The sequence below is a fragment of the Narcine bancroftii genome, chromosome 5, assembly GCF_036971445.1.
Source record: "Narcine bancroftii isolate sNarBan1 chromosome 5, sNarBan1.hap1, whole genome shotgun sequence".
Classification (NCBI taxonomy): Eukaryota; Metazoa; Chordata; class Chondrichthyes; order Torpediniformes; family Narcinidae; genus Narcine; species Narcine bancroftii.
Genome location: NC_091473.1, coordinates 34,378,591 through 34,401,401, shown reverse-complemented (window position 1 = coordinate 34,401,401; position 22,811 = coordinate 34,378,591). Strand labels below are relative to the sequence as shown.

At 39.2% G+C, this 22,811-nt stretch overlaps 1 protein-coding gene across 4 annotated transcripts in view; it reads right to left on the bottom strand.

Annotated features, from left to right (window-relative positions):
• suclg2 (succinate-CoA ligase GDP-forming subunit beta) overlaps window positions 1–22,811 on the bottom strand; it is a 403,858-nt gene that overhangs the window by 235,432 nt on the left and 145,615 nt on the right. For all 4 annotated transcript variants that reach the window (XM_069937105.1, XM_069937101.1, XM_069937103.1 and 1 more), the window contains exon 2: window positions 19,815–19,956. In XM_069937105.1, coding sequence (XP_069793206.1) covers window positions 19,815–19,956 — 142 coding nt within the window. The remainder of the gene's footprint in view (window positions 1–19,814; window positions 19,957–22,811) is intronic.

Genomic DNA, 22,811 nt, shown 5'->3' with positions numbered 1-22,811 from the left:
ATAAAGTGATTCATCAATAAGAGACTGAGTCCAAATTGTTCTTAAATAATTATAAAATAAATAACATATGGACTTAAAATCTGTTGATTAATATTTTGCACTGCAGTTTTTAGGATCTGACATCAATTATTTTAAAAATGATGGATGGAGAAAATTCAAATTGCTTAACTGCAAAATGGCAAAACAAAGAAGAGTTAGAATACTCAGATGGAAATCAATTTTGTATGTCATATTCATTTTAAGAAGAGTTCATGATGAATATTTACCATGTATTTATTGTCTCTTTAGGTTTCCCATTGTAGTTTTTTTTTAAAAACAAAGAATTTGGCTGCAGCAAGATTTTTGGTGCATGTGTACATTGTTCATTTTATAGGACAATAAATATCGTTTGGTCATCAATATAATCTTTCCTGAGCATTTCAAAGGTCTGTTTGCCCACTGTAATTATTTTTGCTGAATGCTTTTAGTTATCAATGGATACTTCTTATGAAATCTCACATTTGTGTGTGTATATTTATTGTCCCATTTCATTCAACTTTGCCAAGTGGAATCTTTGGCTTGGCTTCACGGACGAAGATTTATGGAGGGGGTAAAATGTCCACGTCAGCTGCAGGCTGGTTTGTGGCTGACAAGTCCGATGCGGGACAGGCAGACACGGTTGCAGCGGTTGCAAGGGAAAATTGGTGGGTTGGGGTTGGGTTTTTCTTCCTTTGTCTTTTGTCAGTGAGGTGGGCTCTGGGGTCTTCTTCAAAGGAGGTTGCTGCCCGCCGAACTGTGAGGCGCCAAGATGCACGGTTTGAGGCGATATCAGCCCATTGGCGGTGGTCAATGTGGCAGGCACCAAGAGATTTCTTTAGGCAGTCCTTGTACCTCTTCTTTGGTGCACCTCTGTCTCGGTGGCCAGTGGAGAGCTCGATGATGGTGAAATCTAAAATGTCACACAGCTCTATAATTCTTATCAAAAGTGACTCATCATAAAGCCACATCTATAGGCAACACAAGTCAACCAATTGCAATATTGCATTAAAATATTTTTCTAAAAAGAAATAAGATGAACATGAAATGAAATTGTGACATACACATGTTATAAATCAGTCGAAAAGGCAAAAAAAATGGCCAAAGCTTCAAATGATAGAAAACCCAACAAAAATTTAGATCATTGCATTGCATAGTAGAGCTGACAGACTACCACACAATTGAACAATATTAAAGAGACCAAAACAGATGAACTGTTCTCTTGTGACAGATGCTTTTGCACATATTTGCAAAGGTGTTCTTAAACATGGAAACTTTCCAAGCTTACAGCAACAGTGATACAGAATTTTTTTTGCCTAATACTGGGAAATAAAAATACTGTGCAAATAAAATTTAGCTTAACTCAGTCAAGCAACATTGCACGTATTTCTGAGCATATTAAAGCCCATTACGATCATTGACTCCTAATTCTTGGCGGAGATTTATTTGTGTCTGCACCTTTTTCTCCCCAAAGTAAGTCAAATGACCAAGAGAATAGATCAATGTTTAAAATGTTTATAAATCCAGTCACTATAATGTTTAAACTTAAAAGTCTGAAAAGTTTCAGTTATAAATGTCACAAAAGATACAACAGAAACAGACCATGAGGTCCATCAAAACTGTGCTGACCATCGCACATCAATTTATGCACTGATTCCATTTATTCTCCCGCATTCCTATCAATTTGCTCGATGTGAGAGAAAACTGGGACACATGAAGGAAATCCACGTAATGACAGGAAAAACAGGCAAAGTCCACGGGGATAGCATTTTAGGTTAGAATTGAACAGTGGTCATTGGAGCTGTGAGGCCTCAGCTCTACAAGATACCACACCCCTACTCGCAGAATTAACTCCCTCTCTCCACATGTGATGACAATATTAAAGAAGCTTCTATATTTAAAGTGGGAAAAAAAGAGAGGAAAGTTTCTGAACATGTCATTAAAAAAACTGAATCAGATATCAACTTTGGTGGAGTATCTGTAACAAAAAAAAATTGTAAATACAGGCTATTATTTTTCTATTAAGATCATCCCTTCCAAGAGATTGCTTGGGGATTGTCAAATAACTCAATACAGTTTCTAAGGTTTCCAGCAGTCCTGATTCCATGGGATTGAAATGAAAATGCATTGCCATGCTGCAAATGCATCAGATTTACTGAAAATATATCATCACTCCCACTCATAAATTAAAGCTCAAAACCTTCCATGCCACAATTCCTGAATAACACTTTGGTTTTGCTTGTGGTCAACTTACTTGATACATTTGTAGTACTTACTCAAATTGCAAGTACAGGGGCTTCTCCAGCCACAAATGTCCACCTTACAAAAATAACGACTTTACCCAAATCCTCCCATATATTTTTAGAACCCAACAGTTCCATGTTGTAAACATTTTGAAATATTGTCAAATTAGTGAGAAAGTTAAAAATAGGTTTCTTAGTTGTCATGAATGACTGAACACCATGAACATTCCTTTAGTTTAAATATGCAAAGTGTTAGGATAATTATTCAGTCAAGTAAAGAATCTAAGGGAATGTGGAATGAATTGAAGATTGACATTTCTGACTTGGGGGAATTGGCTTATGGACAGTTCTCAGGAACAGACCCCTTAGGAAACCCAAAGATCATCTTCACTTCATTTTCTTATTCTCCTCTCAACAAAACAAAAATCCCCTTTCTGGTTCCATCACATCCTGCATTTTGTAGTGTTTGCTGAATGTAACCTTGCAACTTCAGAACAAAAAACCTCTTCCCAAAATAAAGTTTTCAGCCACGACATTTCAGCAGGAGACTTATTGACTGGCATCTTCCCGCTGCTCTTGTAGGGGAAGAGATACGGGGACTCTCTTTTGTTTCCCTCCCTCTCTCGCTCTCCCTCTGACTGCAAGTCTAACTATAAGAGGCGCTTAGGCAATTCCTGCCGGTGGTGAATCTGTCTGCCTTGTAGCAGGCAAAAAGAAACGTCATGTGATATGACAATGTTTTATCACTATGATAATAAACTGAATCTTGAGTATCAGAGCCAGCACCACCAGGCTGAGGAACAGTTTCTTCCCACAGGCAGTGAGAATGCTGAATGACCAAAGGAACTGCTCATACTAACCATCCGAGACACTCATTTGTTCATAGCAATATCTATTTATTTATTTTTATAGATATAATTCTTATCCTGCATATGTATCATTTGTCTGTAGGTGCGTAATGTCTAGTTGTGTGTCTGCATGTTTTTGCTCCAAGGACCGGAGAAAGCTGTTGTGTTGGGCGGTACTTGTACAATCAGATGACAATAAACTTGACTTGATAGATTCAGCTGACAGCAAGAACAGTGTACAAGCATCAAAATGCCTCCCAAACTTTTCCTCTGGCTCCAACAGAAGCAAACACAAAATATTTTATCCCAAAAGATATACTTGCGTTACAATTTGTGAAGTATTGAAGAAAAATGGGGATCTCAATAATACTTCATAATTTATTTTGCTTGTGGCTTGCATCCAAATATTGACATTTAATATTCGTTATGTTAATCGGTTTCTCAGACATTTTACGGAATCTTTGAATCCTCTGGCATTTTACTGCAGTTTTCAAACTGCTATTATTTTGTACGATTGATGTTGAACATGAGATGAACATTATAAAGGGTAATCAAAGCTCAGTATCAAGATTCCTTTGCATCTCTCAGTAATCTGTATCCAATGACCATATTGGATTTGGAAGTGAATGACTGGATTTATAATGAGGATATTTTTTACATAATGTTCTTTCATTTTGGAATCATTCTTTTGTAATCGAGGTCCTGGATGATGGTGCTAAACACAGATGAGCTGCAAGATATTTTTTTTCCACCAATGTTTCTCCTTGTCAAGTTGAACTGTATAAAGCCAGATCTAGTACTTCTGGACCAAAATTTACCAACTTATCTAAACTAATGTAAGATCTTATATTAGCACAAATCAAATTTGATTTAATCTCTTTTTTAAAAAAAGGAATCTCATTATTTACTCTAAATCACAAAATCAAAGTCCTTATCTGCATGTACACAACATGGGTTCCATCAGCTTCCTAATTCTGAATAAGGCAGAATATTTTCTTAATTTAAAAAAAAATGACCATAATCTACTCTTTGTTAATACTCCTTCCAGATGTTGCAAAATAGAAAACAGTGTTACTGTTGGGCAAAATTTACTTTTACACCAATAATAAATCTATATTTTATTTTCCAATTAGGCTTTTTACACCAGTAAATTTAACTTTATCCCTTTAATCAGAATCAGAATTTATTGTCATGAACAAGTCTTGAAATTCAGTGTTTTTTGACAGCATCATAGTGCAAACATATATATTTTAACCATCTTACGGCATTACTATAAAAAAATTAAAATAATAATAGTGCGTGAAAAGTAAGGCAGTGTCTTTGGTTCATTGATTATTCAGGAATCTGATGGCAGTGGGGAAGACGCTGTCCTTGCACCTTTCCTCCCCCAATCATAGCAGACTGAAGAGGGCTTGGCCTGGGTGGAGGGGGTCTTTGAGGATAGAGGCTGTATTTTTAAGACACCGTCTCACGTAGATGTCCTCGATGGAGTGAAGTCTGTGATATTGCAGGCCGAATTAACAATCCGGTGGAGTTTATTTTTGCCCTGAGTGTTGGCGCCTCCATACGAGGCAGAATGCTCTTCATGATATACCTGTAGATATTTACGAGAGTCTTCGGTAAGGTACCAAATCTTCTCAGACACCTCACAAAGTATAGCTGCTGGCGAGCCTTCCTTGAGATTGCATCAATGTGGAGACTCCAGGACAGATCCTTGGAGATCTTGAAACCCAGGAATTTGAAGTTCTTGAATCTCTCCACTACTGAGCCTTCAATGAGGACTGGGACATTTCACCCTGACTTCCTTCTGAAGTCCACAATCATCTCCTTGGTTTCGCTGATGTTGAGCACAAGGTTGTTGTCATTTCACCATTCAACAAGTTGATCTATCTCCCTCCTGTACACTTCCTTATTGCTGTTTGGGATTCTGTCAGTAGCTGAGGTGTAATATGCAAATTTGTAGATAGCATTGGAATTGTGCCTGCCTACACAGTCATGGGTATATAACGAGCAGAGTAGTGGGCTAAGCACGCATCCTTTGGGTACAACTGTGTTGATGATCAGTGAGGAGGAGATGTTGTTTCCAATTCATACTAACTGTGGTCTTCTGAGGAGGAAATCAAGGATCCAGTTGCAGAGTGGGGTACAGAAGCCTAAGGTTTGTAGCTTCTTCGCCAGTGCTGAGAAAATAATGGTATTGAAGGCTGAGCTGCAGTCGATGAAGAACAGCCATATATATGAGTTGCTGTCTTCAAGATGATTCAGAGATGAATGATATTGCATTTGCTGTGGATCAATTGTGACGATAGGCGAATTGCAGTGGATCCAGATCTTTTATTTAGGTAGGTGTTAATTCTGGCCATGACCAGCCTCTCAAAGCATTTCATCACAGCAGAAGCTAATGCTACTGGACAGTAGTCATTCAGGCAGCCCACGCTACTCTTCTTGTATACTGGGATGATTGATGCCCTTTTTAAGATGGTGGGAATCTCTGACTGCAGCAATGAGAGGTTGAAAATGTCTGTGAACACTCCAGCTGGCTGGTTGGCACACATTTTCAGTACCCTGCCAGGTATACCATCAGGGCCTGATGCTTTGCGAGGGTTCACTCTCTTGAATGATGTCCTGACGTGGCCCTCAGAGACATATCACAGGATCCTCGGCCTTTGCACGAATTCTTGTAGTCAATCTTTGATTCTTCTTCTCAAATAGGGCATAAAAGGTGTTCAGCTCATCAGGTAATGAAGCATTACAACCATCTATAGTGCTAGCCCTTCCTTTATAGGCTGTAATGACCTGCAATTCCTGCCAATAGCTGGCGTGTACCTGACCCTAGCTTCTTCCAGAATTGCCACTTTGTTTTGGAGGCAGACTTCCGCAGTTCATACCTGGACTTCTTGTAAAGATCCTGATCCATGGCCTTAAAAACCCTTGTTCGCACCCTCAGTAGGTTGGAAATTTTCTGATTCATCCAGGACTTTTGGCTGGTGAACACCTGGTATGTGTGCATGGCTACACACATATCCATGCAGGTCTTAATGAAATCAGTAACACCTGTTGCTATTCATTCAAGTACAGATGAGTTCTTGAATAAGTTCTAACCCACAGATTCAAAGCAGTCCTGCAGACACTCGTCTGCCTCCCTCAACCATATTTTTACTGAGGGAGTCACATGATGGAGTAGTGGCCGGTCGGGAAAACCAGCCCACTCCAGGAAAATAGGAAAAAAGTTAGGAAAAAGCAAAGCATAACAAAAATAAAATATAAGAAATAGAAGATAAAGATACAGAAAAGAGAAAGAAGATGGCTTCCAAGGAGAAAGTAAAAATAACTGGAAAGAAAGTAGAAAAGTCGCCAGAGAAGAAAGGTGGCGGCCTTACCTGCACGAAAGAACAGGACGCAGTGGTGGCGAGGAGCGCCCAACTCTTCAGGTCAGTGCCTGCCCTGCGGAGATGCGACCCACCAGCCGGTGCACTACAAAAATGGCTCTCGGAGCCAAACAAAAGGGCATAACTGCGCAATCAAAGGAGAAAGAGGACACCAACGGGAGGGGGGGCTCACCAGAGGACCGGGCTGTCACAGAGCGAACAGCTGAGGGACACCCGACACCAAGGCGCTCAGCTGGAGGATGAGGAAGGAAGCAGAAGAGGAAGCGATGAAGCATACGTAGGAGACAGACGGAGAGATGACCGATAACAGACGAGAAGCCCAGGAGGGGAGGACCAGCAACAAGAGGCCCAGTAAGAGGCCCGACAAAAAGATACAAGCAGCTCATCAGGAAAAACAGAAGAGACACAGACACAAAGAAGTGAAGAAGACGACACAAACACAGATACAGACACAGAAGAAGAGGAAGAAGACGACCGAGATCTTTACAGTGAAATAGAAGGTAAAACAGATGGACAAAGAGAAATAAAAGGTAAAACTGATGAACAGAATATCGATAAAGTCTTTTGTGAAGAACAAATGAGATCACTAAAAGAATGGTTGTCATTAGAGTTTAATGCAATTAAAAGGAAAATGAAAAGAACAGAAGATAAAATACAAAGGTTAGAACTGGTAATGACAGAAATAGGGAAAAGAGTAGAGAATGTGGAAGAGCGGGAAACGGCTGTAAATGGAAGTAAATGACTTAAAAGAAAAATTGGAAGAAAGTGACAAAAAAATTAAAGAGACACAAGAGCTGTTATCTCAGAAAATTGATATGTTGGAAAATTATAGTAGGCGAAACAACATAAAAATAGTGGGCCTGAAGGAGGATAATGAAGGCACAGACATGAAGGAATTTATAAAAGGATGGATCCCGAAGGTCCTGGGAACAACAGAAATGCAGAAAGAAATGGAAAGAGAAAAGGCACACAGAGCATTAGCTCTGAAATGACAGGCACATCTTAGTAAAATTTTTGAGATACAGGACAAGAGAAAATATACTGGAGCAGGCAAGGAATAAAATTAGAGAAGATAATAAACCACTGGAATACAAGGGTCAAAAAAATTTTTTTTTACCCAGACATGTTTTGAAATCTTAAAGAGGAGGAAGGAGTTTAATGCAGTGAAATCGACTTTATGGAATAAAGGTTACAAATTCATATTAAAACATCCAGCTGTGCTTAAAATATTTTTACCCTGGGAGCAAAACAGACTGTTCTCGGATCCAGAGAAAGCGCAAGATTTCGCAGAATGTTTGCAGGACAGGAGAAGAGATGTAACAAGTATGAAGAACATCGATAAAATATAAATATGGATGAAAAAAAAGGTATATGTAAAAGAACTAAAGAGGGAAAAGAGAAGGGAAGGGAGTAAGCGGGGAAAAAAAGAGATTTGTTATATGTGTTTTAAAAAAATTGTTTTCTGGAGAGGGCTGGCTGGAGGGGGAATAACCGTCGCTGCAAAATCAGTTGACGTTGCAAACAAGATCACAATCCAAAAAGGGGAGTTGTAGTTGCCCGGCAAGGGATATGGGGAAACTCCGAGGGGGGGGGGGAACTTTAGGGGGATAAGGTATTAGCGGATGTGGGAACTGCGGGGGTACTTTATGCCTTAAATGTGTTGCCGTACATTAAGTGTAATAAGAGAAAACTAAGAGATTAAAATGGGGAAAAGAGGGATGGAAGTGGCAAAGTGGTGGAAAAGAGGTGTTTGCAAGATACAAGATGGCCATGTTGAACTATATGACTATAAACATTAATGGAATACATGACCAAATTAAAAGGAAGAGGCTACTAAATTTATTGAAGAAAGAAAAAAATAGATATAGCATTTGAGCAAGAAACGCATCTAACTGAAGCGGAACATAAACTAAAGAGAGACTGGGTAGGACATGTAACGGAAGCATCCTATAATTCAAAAGCTAGAGGTGTAGCCATACAAGTTAACAAAAATGTACCAATCAAAATAGGAGGAAATAATAGATCTGGCAGGGAGGTATGCAATGATAAAGTGTCAGATTTTGGAATTTGCTCAATATATATGCTCCTAACGAGGAGGATCAAAAGTTTATGCAGGATATTTTTTTGAAGATTGCAGCCATACAAGGAAATATATTGGTAGGAGGGGATTTTACCCTTAATTTGGACCCAATGTTGGATAAAACTGGACAAAAGACAAGTAAAAAGAATAAAGTAGCCAAATTTATGGTTAAATCAATGCACAAAATGAAACTTATGGATATGTGAAGGAGGCAACACCCAAGAGAGAAGAAATTTTCATATTATTCGAGTAGGCTCAAAACTTACTCAAGGATTGATATATTTTTGTTGTCAGCCCATATACAATGGAGAGTTAGGAAAACTGAGTATAAAGCTAGACTACTATAAGATCATTCACCCCTATTATTAGCAATAGAACTGGAGGACATCCCACCAAGAACATATAGATGGAGGTTAAACTCCATGCTACTTAAAAGACAGGAATTTAGAGAGTTTATTGAATGCCAAATTAAAACATATTTTGAAATAAAAACAGGATCAGTGAAAGACAAATTTATATTTTGGGACGCAATGAAAGCCTTCATTAGAAGGCAGATAATAAGTTATGTGACTAAGATGTAAAAGGATTATAATCAGGAAATAGAGCAGTTGGAAAGGGAGATTGTAAGTTCAGAAAAGAAACTAGTAAAAAAGGATGATATAACGAAAAGGAGAGAATTGGCGGACAAAAAAATTAGATACAAAACATTACAAACATACAAGGTGGAGAAGAACATATTGAAAAAGCATAAGTATTACGAAGTGGGAGAAAAAACACATAAAATATTAGCCTGGCAACTTAAACCAGAACAAGTTAAAAGAACGATACTAGCATCATGGAAAAAGGACAAACAAATTACATATAATCCAACAGAGATTAATGAAAAATTTAAGGAATTTTATGAACAATTGTATCAAACTGAGAACGAGGGGAAAGATGTTAAAATAGTGGAATTTTTAGCTAAATTGAACTACCAAAATTGCAAGATGCGGAACAAAACAAACTAATAAAACCATTTGAAATAGAGGAAGTACAGGATATATTAAAAAAGCTGCCAAACAATAAAACACCAGGAGAGGATTGATTTCCAACAGAATTTTATAAACCTCTCCTGGAAGTAATGAACCAGACTGAAGAAACACAAAACTTGCCAGATTCATGTAAGACAGCAATAATTACAGTAATACCAAAGACGGGGAAGGATCCATCAACACCAGCATCATATAGACCAATATCTCTACTTAACTCAGACTATAAGATAATAGCAAAATTATTAGCAAACATATTGGCCCATTGTGTACCCAAAATAGTAAAACAAGATCAAACTGCTTTTTTTAAAGAAGAGACGAACAGCGGACAATGTCTACAAACTTATTAATCTAATCCACAGAGTTCAAGGAATTAAGAAACCAACAGTGGCTGTTGCTCTAGACGCAGAAAAAGCCTTTGACAGAGTAGAGTGGAATTACTTATTTAAAGTATTACAAAAGTTTAATCTACCAGAAAAATATATTAATTGGATTAAAGCATTGTATAATGGACCATTGGCGAAGGTAACAGTAAATGGATATGTATCGAGTCACTTTAAATTAAGTAGGCCAAATAGACAGGGATGTTCACTATCCCCCTCATTGTTCACCTTAGCAATAGAACCTTTAGCAGAACTGATACAATAGAAAATAAAATAAAAGGGATAAAAATAAAGGAGTATAAAGTCAACTTACTTGCAGATGATGTCATAGTATACCTAACAGAACCAGAGGTATCAGTAAAAGAATTACCTAAGAAATTGAAGGAATTTGGAGAAATATCAGGGTACAAGATCAATGTAAATAAAAGTGAAGTGATGGCAATGAGTAACGCAGACTATTCAGAATTTTTTTTAAAAATCACCATTTGAATGGCAAGCACAAGCAATCCGATACCTTGGGATCAGGTTAGATAATAATTTAAGCCACTTGTACAAAATAAACTATCAGCCACTAATAAAGAAATTGCAGGAAGACTTAGAACATTGGAAAGAATTACTGCTAACTTTGATAGGGAGGGTAAACTGCATTAAAATGAATGTGTTCCCAAGGATACAATACTTATTTCAAACGTTACCAATTCCTTTAACAGAAAAATTCTTTAAGGAACTAAAGAGAATAATAAGGAAATTCTTGTGGAAAGGGAGGAATCCAAGGGTAGCATTAGATAAATTAGCAGAGAGGTATAATCAAGGTGGTTTGCAGTTACCAAATTTTAGAATTTATTTTAGAGCCGCACAATTAAGGTATTGATCAGATTTTTACCAGACAAGGGAAAAACCAGAATGGACTAAGATAGAACTAGATAAAAGGTACCAGACATATATTTTATAAGTGGGATGAAAAGCTGGTGCAATACAAAAACTCACCAGTACTGCATCATTTACTTAATACATGGAAGAAGATCCACTTAGAAAGGAAAAAAAAACGAATGATCAAATACCAAATTTACTATTGACGCAAAATCCGCTAATCCCTTCTGCAATGGACAACCTTTCCTTTAGAGAATGGGAGAGAAAAGGAAGCAGAAGAAGAGAAAATTGGGAAATAATTTATTACCATTTGAACAGTTGAAGTACAAATATGGAATAACTCATGGTACAATGTTTGCATATCATCAATTGAAAGCTTATTTAAAGGATAAATTGGGAAACAGCTTGAGATTACTTGAAGGATGCAGCTTTGAATACGTGATTACAGACACAATGATAATTAAAAGATTTATAAGCAACATGTATATTAAGCTGCAAAATATGGAAAATTAAATAAACTATAAACCTAAGCAGAAATGGGAAAAAGATCTAAACATAAAGATAAAAAATGAAGTATGGGAAAAGTTATGTTTTGGAACTATGAAGAATACAATAAACACAAGGTTATGCGTGAAACAGTATAACTGGTTACACAGGGTATATATCACCCCTCAAAATTTTTTTTAAAATGGGATTCAACATTATCAGATAGATGTTTTCGCTGTAAGAAGGAAATGAGAACAACATTACATGCAACTTGGGCATGTATGAAAGTAAATACGTTTTGGGAAGAATTAAATCAGATACTAAATAAAATTACAAAAAATAACATACCAAAATAAAACAGAGATATTTCAAGTAACATAAGAAGTACAGAATTAGGCTTCAAATTGGATAAAGTTCAAAAATTTTTTATTATGATAGCCTTAGCAATAGCAATAAAATGTATAATGTCAACTTGGAAAATGGAAGAGAGCATGAGTATACAAAAAATAAAGTCACAATGTTTGAACAAATTTGGGAACCATACATGGAACATATCAGAGAGAGCTTGCCTACGACCTCCATCCCCTAAAATAAGAATGAAAATGATAAGACAAAACGACTAGATTCAGTGTGTAATAAATAGATGACGCATTTTTCTTGTTTATTTTCCTTTGTGTGAAGATATTGCTTTATGGTTTTATTGTATTGTATATGTTGAATATTTATGGGTTTTGGAGGGTGGTGGGTAGAGGGGAGGGAGGGAAAGGGGAAAAAAAGGGGAGAAAAGACCACTGTGTAAATTTAATGAGAAACATTTGTACATATTTTGGTTGATATGGTTCATAGTGTGAAAAATAAAAAAAATTATATTAAAAAACCCATACTTGTACTGTCTTCACCACTGGTGCTGTGGTCTTCAGACTCTGCTTGTATACTGGGAGTAGAAGTGCAGCCAGATGATTAGACTTGCTGAAGTACAAGGCTATGGTGCAGCTCAGTAGGCATTCTTCATGGTGATGGAGCAGTGGTCGAGTGTCTTGGTTCCCCGGTCTCAAATGTGACAGGTTGCTGGTAGTTTGTCAGAATCTTCTTCAGGTTGGCCTGATTGATGTCCCCCACAATGATCAGGAAAGCCTCAGGACGTGCTGTCTCATAACTGTTAATCACAATGCCAGTGCCAACCTGATGTTAACCTGGGGAGGAATGGAAGAATGGACACTAGGACCAGGATGATGGTGGCGAACTCCCTCGACAGGTCAAATGGGCGACACTTGATTGTTAGATGTTCCAGGTCTGGGGAGCAGGACTGCGACAGGCACCAGTGTTCGGTCAGCATGATGGAGCGGGTCACCCTTGGGCTGCAGCACTGTGTCTGGAATCAATCACCTCTTTAACTTAGTCCATGATTTTCAAAATTCAGAAGAACACAAATAGGATCAGGTGAAGGACAGCTAGCCCCTCAAGCCACTCTGTTGTTCAATGACTTTACAACTGATCCTATTCCCCATCCTGCACTCTGCCCATAACCCTGGACTCCCATATATATTAGATGTCTGTTGATCTCAATCAGCACCTTCCACTTCCCCAATGTACGATTTGTAGAGATTAATCTTGTGCTTTATGCAATGCTCACTTTAGAGTATACACGTCACATCATTTTGTTTATTTGATATTCATTCATTCTGCATTTTCAGCTAGACTCAGTTAAAAATGTTCAGGACTTTCATCTGCATTGAATCTCTGTCCACTCTACTTGTTCGTCTTTCATTTCACTTAAATTACCCCTTTTAAATCTGAATAACAGGGCACATTTTTGATATTTTTTTAAACTATCAGATCATGTTAAATTTTACCATTCTGCACTTTAACATCCCAAATGTTCTTTTCAGCACACAATATAGCTTTGGAGACAGCTGTCAGCCCGCCTCCTACAAGACTGAAAACTGAAGTTCAAGACCCGCTCTAAACAGCCCTGCATGCAATTCTAAGCTGACAACCCAAGTGAAATTTAGAGCAAATACTACACTCATAAAATGTGGTTTCTTTTGATGATGCATCTCTCTCTACTCTGCCAGTTGAGTTTAAAAGATTCCATCCGCACTATTTTAGCTGCAAATTTATATCACAGAAAAAATTAGATTATCTGATCATTGCGACATCTGAAGTTTAGGTGCCATTTTGTATATTATCATAATGAATATACTGTAATATACAAGGGGAATTTTTTTTCCCCCCATTTACAAAGAGCAGGTCTAGCAGATAGACGAAAGCAATACAATTTTGTATTCATGATTTCCAATTTTAAAGAACTTGAATTTTACTGGCTTCCATTTAAAAGATTAAAATTCCCCATTAATCTCACACTTCTTCTCACATAACTTCTATGTCATTCGATAAGTTTATTTGCCAAGTTGGTTCACACTGATATTTGCCAAAGCAGATGTAACTATATCAATTATTTGTCTTTGATGTGAGGTAATGGTGACAGAAAATAAATATTGTAGTCCCTTAAGTCTACTATAAGCCATCACAGCTGTTTCAGGATCAATTATTGTTCAATAAACTTATTAGGTTGTTTAAAATAACAATTTAATACCTGAATTGCATTCTTAAAATGAATATAAATGCAGCAATCAGGGATTTCTTTTCTGATTTTGGGCTCACAACTATTGTGTAGAAAACAAAGTTGGTAACATCTTATGTATAGAGATGATTAAATCCCAAATAAGAGAAAATATTAAAGACTTTGCAAGCTGTAAGAAATAAAGATTGATCGTACTTTTCGTATCTTACTGCTTCCACTACTTCTCACCTATATATTCAAACTGTTTATACATTTATTAGTTTTATTCTATATATTTTGGCAGTCTTCTATGGTATTTCAGGTAATCATTCTGGGAATTGCATAGCACATAAAAGATAATCCAAGGCATGCAATCCTGAACACAGCAAAAATAGTGTGTTATGTAAAAGTTCACAGGTTCTCCCTTCAAAATTCATCTTTTCCACACCAACAATTGTGATAGGTGCTGAGATACAGCATGACCATAAATAACACACCCATATTCAAGTCTTCTTTTGAAGGCAAATATACATTTATGCTGCCATCTTTGCCTTGCTTTCATCTACAAACAATCTATTGCAAAAAGCAACATCCTTTCAATACCAATGTGGCAACTGATCAGAGCAAATATAATACATTTTCTCTTCCATCATCCATATTATTCCATGTGAAGCCGTTTGGCCACAAAAAAAAGGAAAGCAGGTTCCAGGGTCCGAGATGTTGCTGCTCGTGTCCCAGATATCCTAAAGTGGGAGGGACAGGAGCCAGAGGTCGTGGTACATGTAGGTACCAATGACATAGGGAGAATTAGAGAAGAGGTCCTAAAAAGTGAGTACAGGCAGTTAGGTAGGGAGTTAAAAAGAAGGACCGCAAAGGGGGTAATCTCTGGATTACTCCCTGTGCCACGTGACAGTGTGAATAGAAATAGAATGAGGTGGAGGATTAAAACGTGGCTGAAGGGGTGGAGTAAGGGGCAGGGTTTTAAGTTTCTGGATAACTGGGACCTTTTTTGGGGGAGATGTGACCTGTACAGTAAGGACGGGTTACACTTAAATCCCAGATGTTCCTACATCTGAGCAAAACGGTCTGCCTAGCCATAAGAGAAATAAAAGCTAATACATGCAGATCAGATGCTGTTAAAGTTATGTCATTCTCCCCAACAATAACAGTTAAGGGATTAGGTTTAAAACTAATTTTAAAAAGTGCAGAAAAAGTTTAAAATACTTTGTTCCAAAATTTCTCAAGACTCTGACATGTCCAAAATATATGAATTAATGAAGCATCTCCATTGTTTCATTTATTACAAGGAGGAGATACATCTGCATAAAAACAAGCTAGTTTTGACTTTGGACATGTGAGCCCTATGGAATATATAAAATTGTAGAAGAGAGTGGCGGGCACATAAAGATGAGGTATTAACCAATTTGAAAATTACATTCCAAGTAAGCAAATCGCAAATTATTTTTGTGTCAGGCTTGAAGTTGTCTATCATAATGCCGATTTTTTTTTCAGGAAATAAACCTTTTGAAAATATTTGTTGTCCATTATCATTAGACCAATATGCTCCTCTAGTCTCCTGACGACTGCTATATTTTTACATATATAAACGCGCACATTATATGTGTATTTTACAAACCACGCACCCCCCCCACCCATGTGCATTATTTGCGTGCACACTATACAAGAATGTTTTTACACGTTGAAAGAACACGCACAATTAATAGAGGGCTTGGGAAAGTCGAACCAGCAATTTATAGTGGGCATGGGAATGTAATAGTGGCATTGAAAGAATGCACACAATTTATAGTGGCCAAGGGAAAGACGCAATTTATAGCGAGCATGGGAGTGTTAAAGTGAGCATGAGAATGCAATAGTGACAATGAAAGAACACATACAATTTATAACAGGCATGGGAAATTTTGATCTGGGGAATATCTCTTTGTACTGAATGCCATGGTATTCCTATAAACAGGTTATTTGGGCGAGGGCATTTCACCTTATCAGTGTTAATTGCCCAGACCCATCCCTGAGAGAGATTAATATACCAAGTGCTTCTGATTTGAGACAACATTAGAATTAAAACTCTGCTTAACCCTTGAAGTGCCAGTTGATGAAGTAGACAAAGACAATGTGGTCAAACAATAATCATGGCTTTTATTAGCAGAAATTCATGGTACAATAATGAAAGCCAATAGATGTATATACAGTTACATCCAAGGGGAGTGTCCTTAGTGTTCACCACAACACTGAAGCCTGTCTTCAATCTATTCAGTTGATTCCTCTGCAAAACTTTGTTAATGTGTGTGACAACAGGATATCATCTATATAAATGGGCAATTGACACCTCTGGGGCAAGTTGACTGGGTGTTAATTGTGGGAGATTAACAGTGGGAGTTACTGGTATGTGCTTTATCTCATGTCCCATTTAAATGTAAATTGATTTTGCTAACCCTAACCCTAACGTATTATATGAAAATATTTACATTATTTATGATTATTGCACATTATATGCATGTGCGCATTATATGGGTAAAAATATGATACATAATACACAAGTAGTGGCATTTAATGTTTGCAACCTGACATTGAGGATTCTACTTTATTGTTCAGTTTTTTTTTAAAACCCAAAATCTAATGGATTGATGCAGCTAAATTCATCCTCAAAAATCAAATTCCCGAAGTATGTCAGAAGATCAATAGGGCAATGAGCAGATTATGATGCAACTGACACAAGAAAGAAACAAAATAAAATAATAATTTAACCTATCGAACGTGATGTAATTATTCAGAAGGAATGAAGATTTAAGCAGAGACCTGTTGCTAAACGTAGCCACTCATTTATAGTCCACACGATGACCTTCACCTGTCACTTTAGGCAAACACCTGAAGCATCCACTAAATTACAGACAGCCTCAAGGAAACATTGCAATCATGAAAGTACTATATTTGTCCTTGTACAAGGACTGCCTAAAGAAATCTCTTGGTGCCTGCCACATTGACCACCGCCAGTGGGCTGATAACGCCTCAAACCGTGCATCTTGGCGCCTCACAGTTTGGCGGGCAGCAGCCTCCTTTGAAGAAGACTGCAGAGCCCACCTCACTGACAAAAGGCAAAGGAGGAAAAACCCAACACCCAACCCCAACCAACCAATTTTCCCTTGCAACCGCTGCAATCGTGTCTGCCTGTCCCGCATCGGACTGGTCAGCCACAAACGAGCCTGCAGCTGACGTGGACTTTTTTACCCCCTCCATAAATCTTCGTCCGCGAAGCCAAGCCAAAGAAGAAAAAGAAAATATTTGTACACATTCCATCATGACCCCAACTGCAAACTTAACTTCATGAGAACTTGTATAAAACAGACTCCAAATGTTGGTGGAGACATTGAAACATTTTAAAACTTGAAAGCACCACAGCTGCAAGTGATGCCATCAATTTGCTGGCATTTTGTGGTGGTTATGTGCATGATGAAATACCTTTCTTGCCTGCAAGGGTTCAAGGGAATTTCATTTCCATCAGGGAACAAGCGTAAACCTCATTGCAAGTAAATCAAAGTAATTTAGTTGAGGACAAACCTGAAATATTACTGAGGTCAATGGGAGACCTATCATGGGAGCACATAATATCATGCTTTTTGTTCAGGATATGGTCGCAACTGACTTCATCAGGACCTGTCTGGATGAGTGTGTGCCCACTCGCACATACCTTGACTACCCAACCAAAGCCATGATGAATCAAAGGATTCAAAACCTGCTGAGGGGAAGATTGAGGGCATTCGAGTCAAGATTTCTATAGGAACTCCAGGTATGACCTGTGGAAGGTTATCTTAACAGCAAAGAGGCAATTCTGAGTGAAGTTAGAATATGAATCAGACACTCACCAGCTATGGTTGGGATTCAGGCCATTACATCCTACAATACAAAACCTAACATCGTAAATGACTGTGAACTGAACAACTTTAATGCTTGCTTTGAAAAGGAGAATTCAATGGTACCAATTAAAATCCAGCAGAAGATAGTGACCCTGTGATATCTGTCCGAGGCCGACATCAGAACATCTTTCCTGAGCGTGAAGATGTCAGGCTCTGATGGTGTACCTGCTATGCCCACCAACTAGCTAGAGTGTTCATGGACATTTTAAAATCTCTCATTGCTGCAGCCGGAGGTTCCCACCAGCTTCAAAAGGGCATCAATCATCAGCGTCCAAGAAGAGCAGAGTGAGCTACCTCAATCTCTATCGCCCAGTAGCAGTGATGAAATGCTTTGTGATGTTGGTCGTGGCCAGTATTAACTCGTATCCAAGTTCTGGATCCACTGTGTGATTTGCCTACCGCCACAATTGCTGCACAGGAGATGCATTCTCACTGTCTCTCCACTCAGCCCTAGATCATCTAGACAACAGCAACATGTACACCAGGCTACTTTTCATTGACTACAGATCAGCTTTCAATGCCATCATACCCTCAGTAATAAGCAAGCTTCAAAGCTTGGGTCCCTGCAACTCCCTCTGCTACTGGATCCTTGACTTGATCATTGGAAGGCCAGTTCGTGCAGATCGGTAACAACCTCTCCTCCTCACAGGTGCACCTCAAGGATGGGGACTTAGCCCACTGCACTACTCTCGCTGCACCCACATGTGTGTGACAATTCAAATGCCATTCACAAATTTCCCGACGATTGTGGTCTCAGCAGCAGAATCACTGATGACAATGAGGAAGTGTACATGATTTGAGCTAGGCCACAACAATAAACATGCACTCAACATGAGCAAATCCAAGAAGATGATTGTGGAATTCATGAAGGAGGAAACCAGCAGAACACAAGCCAATCCTCATTGAGGGGTCAGCAGTGGAAAGGGTTAAGAACTTCAAGTTCCTGAGTGTCAACATCTCTGAAGATCTATCCTGGGGCTCTCATGTCAATGCAATCATGAAGAAGGCTCACCAGCAGCTATACTGCATGAGAAGTTTGAGAAGATTTGGTACGTCAGGAAAGACTCTTGCAAATTTCTGCAGGTGTGCCGTGGAGAGCATCCTGACTGGTTGCACGACTGTCTGGAGGTGCCAATGGCCAGGACAGAAAAGAAGGTGAAAGAGAGTTGTGAGCTTGGCCAGCACCATCATGGGCATTAGATTTCTCTCCATTAAAGCAGTCTTAAGAAAGCACCCACTATAATCAAGGAGTCTCACCACCCAGGGGAGGGAAGGAGGGGAAACATGAAGACGAACACCCAACGGTACAAAAATAGCTTCTTCCCTTCTGCCATCAGATTTCTGAATGGACAATGAAACTCAGACACTACTTCACATTTACTCTTCTTTTGCACTATTTTTAAAAATGTAAATTAATAGTAATTTTTGCACCTATAATGCTCAGCATAATGCTGCCACAAAATAAGAAATGTTGTGATGTGTTCATGAAGATAAATTCTGATTCTAACAAGGCTAGCATTCCTGACCTTTCTCAAATTGAGGGAGGAAAAAAAAGAGCCAAAAAAAAATTATTAAAATTGGTTTTGATCTCCAGTGACAGTTCAAATCTAAAGAAATTTAGACCACTTTAGTACACCTTAATATGAAGGACAACCCACAAGCATTGCTAGTCCAAATCTCTGTTGGTGCAGGGTCCATATTGTTGATGACAATTTATTAAAGGAGGCAACAATGATGCAATTTTCACAAAGCATCTGGGATAGCAGCACTTCTCTGACATCAATCTCTGCATATTTATGTTTAACGGAATGTTATTGCTGGCCACAGAATTATGGTCCCAGTAAAATTTTAGTGAGCACCCACTGTTGACTCCATCAATGGCTGTTCAGAAAAGTGATATATAATCAACAGATTATTCTCTTAAGTTTTTTTTCCCCCTCTGAGATGCCTGCTGATATTTTGCACTGTTACCCAACTTACTCAGTCTCTTCGCTGCCTCGAGAGCATCTTGTGAGTTTTCAGCAACAAAGAATCGCTGGACTGTAACACCATGGTCAGCCATGATTTTTTTACTTTGGTATTCTTGAAGGTTCAACCATCTCACAGGGATTAATCGAACCACCTATATGTTTACAGAGAGGAAAAAGGAGAAAAAGAGTGTCAACCTCACCACTTCAGGTTACTGAATAATCATTTTAAAAATTAAACAATAATTCAAATGCTTTACAATCATTTTGAATGTCATTCTCAATGCCCTATTGACCATGTTCACAGTGCAGTATCTATTCCCTTGCCTGCTATTCATTACAATTCAACACTGTTGCCATTTCCTATCCATCTTCTAATTTAATTACTCCGATTGTAGTGCCTTGGGAGTCTATCCCTGTAAACATGCTCCAAGATGCTCAGACAAGATGTTAATAAACAGACTTTGAGAAAAGGGACAAGGTTGAGCTGTTTTAGCAGCTGTTAGTGAATGTTGTCCATGCAAACTCCTGTTTTCTGTTGTTTCCCATAATATTATGATAGTTCACTGCTCTCATTGTAGTTTAAACTATAATTTTACAAGTTTCCACTGCAATGTGAAATATTAATAACAATTCAATAAAGTAATCTATTAGCCAGTTAGATAATACAGTACGTTTCCAATTATCTGAAATGCATGGGACCGGATATTTATCGATTAACGGAATATTTGGCTTTAAGCAGCCCACCAGCAGGATAATACTTGTACCGGTCGTCACCGATCCCCGGCATCTCCCCACCGATCCTGCCCAGGAGCCCGAGGTCCCCACTCCTGCCTGGGAGACCACTCTCCTTGATGATGCTGAGACAGCAGAGAACTAAGTACAGTGGAGGGTAAAGAAAAAATGGAACAAGAACAATCTCCCCATGCACTGCCTGACCCGCTGACTTCCTCCAGTCGCTCACAGCGCCAGAGCGGTTCCAGTGACGTGGGGGGATTATGGGTAAGTAAGACGGCCAATGCACCCACACTCCCGCCTTGAGTTGTTGCCATGAACTGGAGCGGCGTTCACAGCAGTGGCACATCGCAGCATGCCCCACCCGATCATAGCAGTGATCTCTCTCTCCCCAGTCGTGGCAGCAGCACTTCAGCCAGGGGTTTCCCTCTGATGCACACATGCAAGTGCTGATGTCACCAGAGTAACCGGGTTGGCCATTTCCCCTTTCAAACTGCAGGAGCAGGATGCCCAGGTAAGTTTTACTGGGTTCCCTGGCCACCTCTGAGGTAGGTCAGGGACCCGGTTGGGTTCTGACTGGGTTGAACCTTTTTAAATCACCATGTGCAAATTGCCCGGTTAACCCCATTTTACACGACAGTTTGAAAGGACCTATTAAGATCCTCAATGTACTTGCTGATGTAGCCAGTCACTGAGCTCGTGTACTCCATGATGTTTTCATGACCGTGGTAGGTGACCACCTCCCTGAATCAGCTCCAGTCCAGCAGCCCTCACTCCAGTCATGTCCCAACCCCCCTGTGAACTGGCTGAGTTCACTTTTCTAGTGGTCTGAAAACCAGGGTTAGTAGGACGGATGTTTGAATATGTGATCCGAGCATCCTAAATGGGGGTGAAGGCTGGCTTGGAAACCAGGTACGTTGGTGTACACATGATCCAGGATATTTTCTCCCCTGGTGGTGAAGTTGGCATGCTGTAGAAATGTTAGTAATTCTGTTTTAAGGTTGGCATGTTTGAAGTTACCCGCTATAATCATGGCACCATCAGGGTTAGATGTCTGGGTTTCATGGCTTCACCCTCAGTAGCCAAACGTGGAGTGTACTCTGCGACCATCAGCGTAGCTGAGAATTCCCTGGGCAGATAGATTGGACTGCATTTCATCATCAGGTGGTCTATCTCTCCCGAGCAGAAGGTGTTTACGACAGAGACATTTATGCAGCAGTTCTTACTGATGTAAATGCACAGTCCCCCCCTCCTTAAGTCTTGCCAGAAGCAGTAGCAGCACTGCTGTCTGCTCCAATGGAGATCAGGCCATTCAGCTGATTTGCTGAGTCTGGGGGTTTTCCTTTTCAGAAATCGACAATCAGGTCCTTAGTCTTGATGGGATTGAGTGAGAGGTTTAGGTTAGTACACCATTCAGCCAAGTTTTCAATCTCCCTCCTGTATGCTGACCCATCGCCCCTTTTTATCCAGCTGAATACAGTGGTGCCATCAGTAAATTTGTATTTGGCGGTGCTGTCATACTGAACCACACAGTCATAGGTGTAGAACAGGGGGCAAAGTGCACAACATTCTGGTGCTGATGGAGATTGTGAAGGATATGTTCTTGCCAGATCCTTAGACACAGGGGTAGCTTTTTGAAAATTTGGCGGCTTGTGCGTTACTGCCCTGGATTCTGCTGCGAGTGGATGCTACAGTTTCACTTCTGGTGGAAACAACTGCTTACATTCTTCTCTCCCCACCCACACCAAACCCACCCCCCAAGCCAAGTTGCTGGAGCAAAAAGAAAAAAATGCAAGCTGTATAAAAACAGCCTTTTTGGTATTAAAGAAATAGTCTTCCATGGCTCTTTTCAGTAACTTTAGTGCACTTCAGACCAGAGGAACCTTGTCCATTTTGAATGGCAAGATGATCACAGATTTTCACCACACACAACAAATAGGAGCAGGAGTTGGCCACCTGGCCCATTGAGCCTCTTCCACTCATCAATGGAGGCAGCACGGTTAGCTTTGCGGTTAATGCAACACTGTTACAGTGCTATTGATGTGGACCAGGGTTTAAATCTCGCATTGTCTGTAAGGAGTTTGTATGTTCTCCCCATGTCTACATGGTCCCCCCCCTCCTCCTCCCCCGGAACTTCAGCTTCCTCCCACCGTTCAGAAGTATAACAGGGATTTTTAGATGAATTGGGCAGCATGAGATCAAGTACCAAAATAGCCTGTTACCATGCTATATGTCTGAATTTTAAAAAAAATTAAATGGCTGATCTGGTCATGGA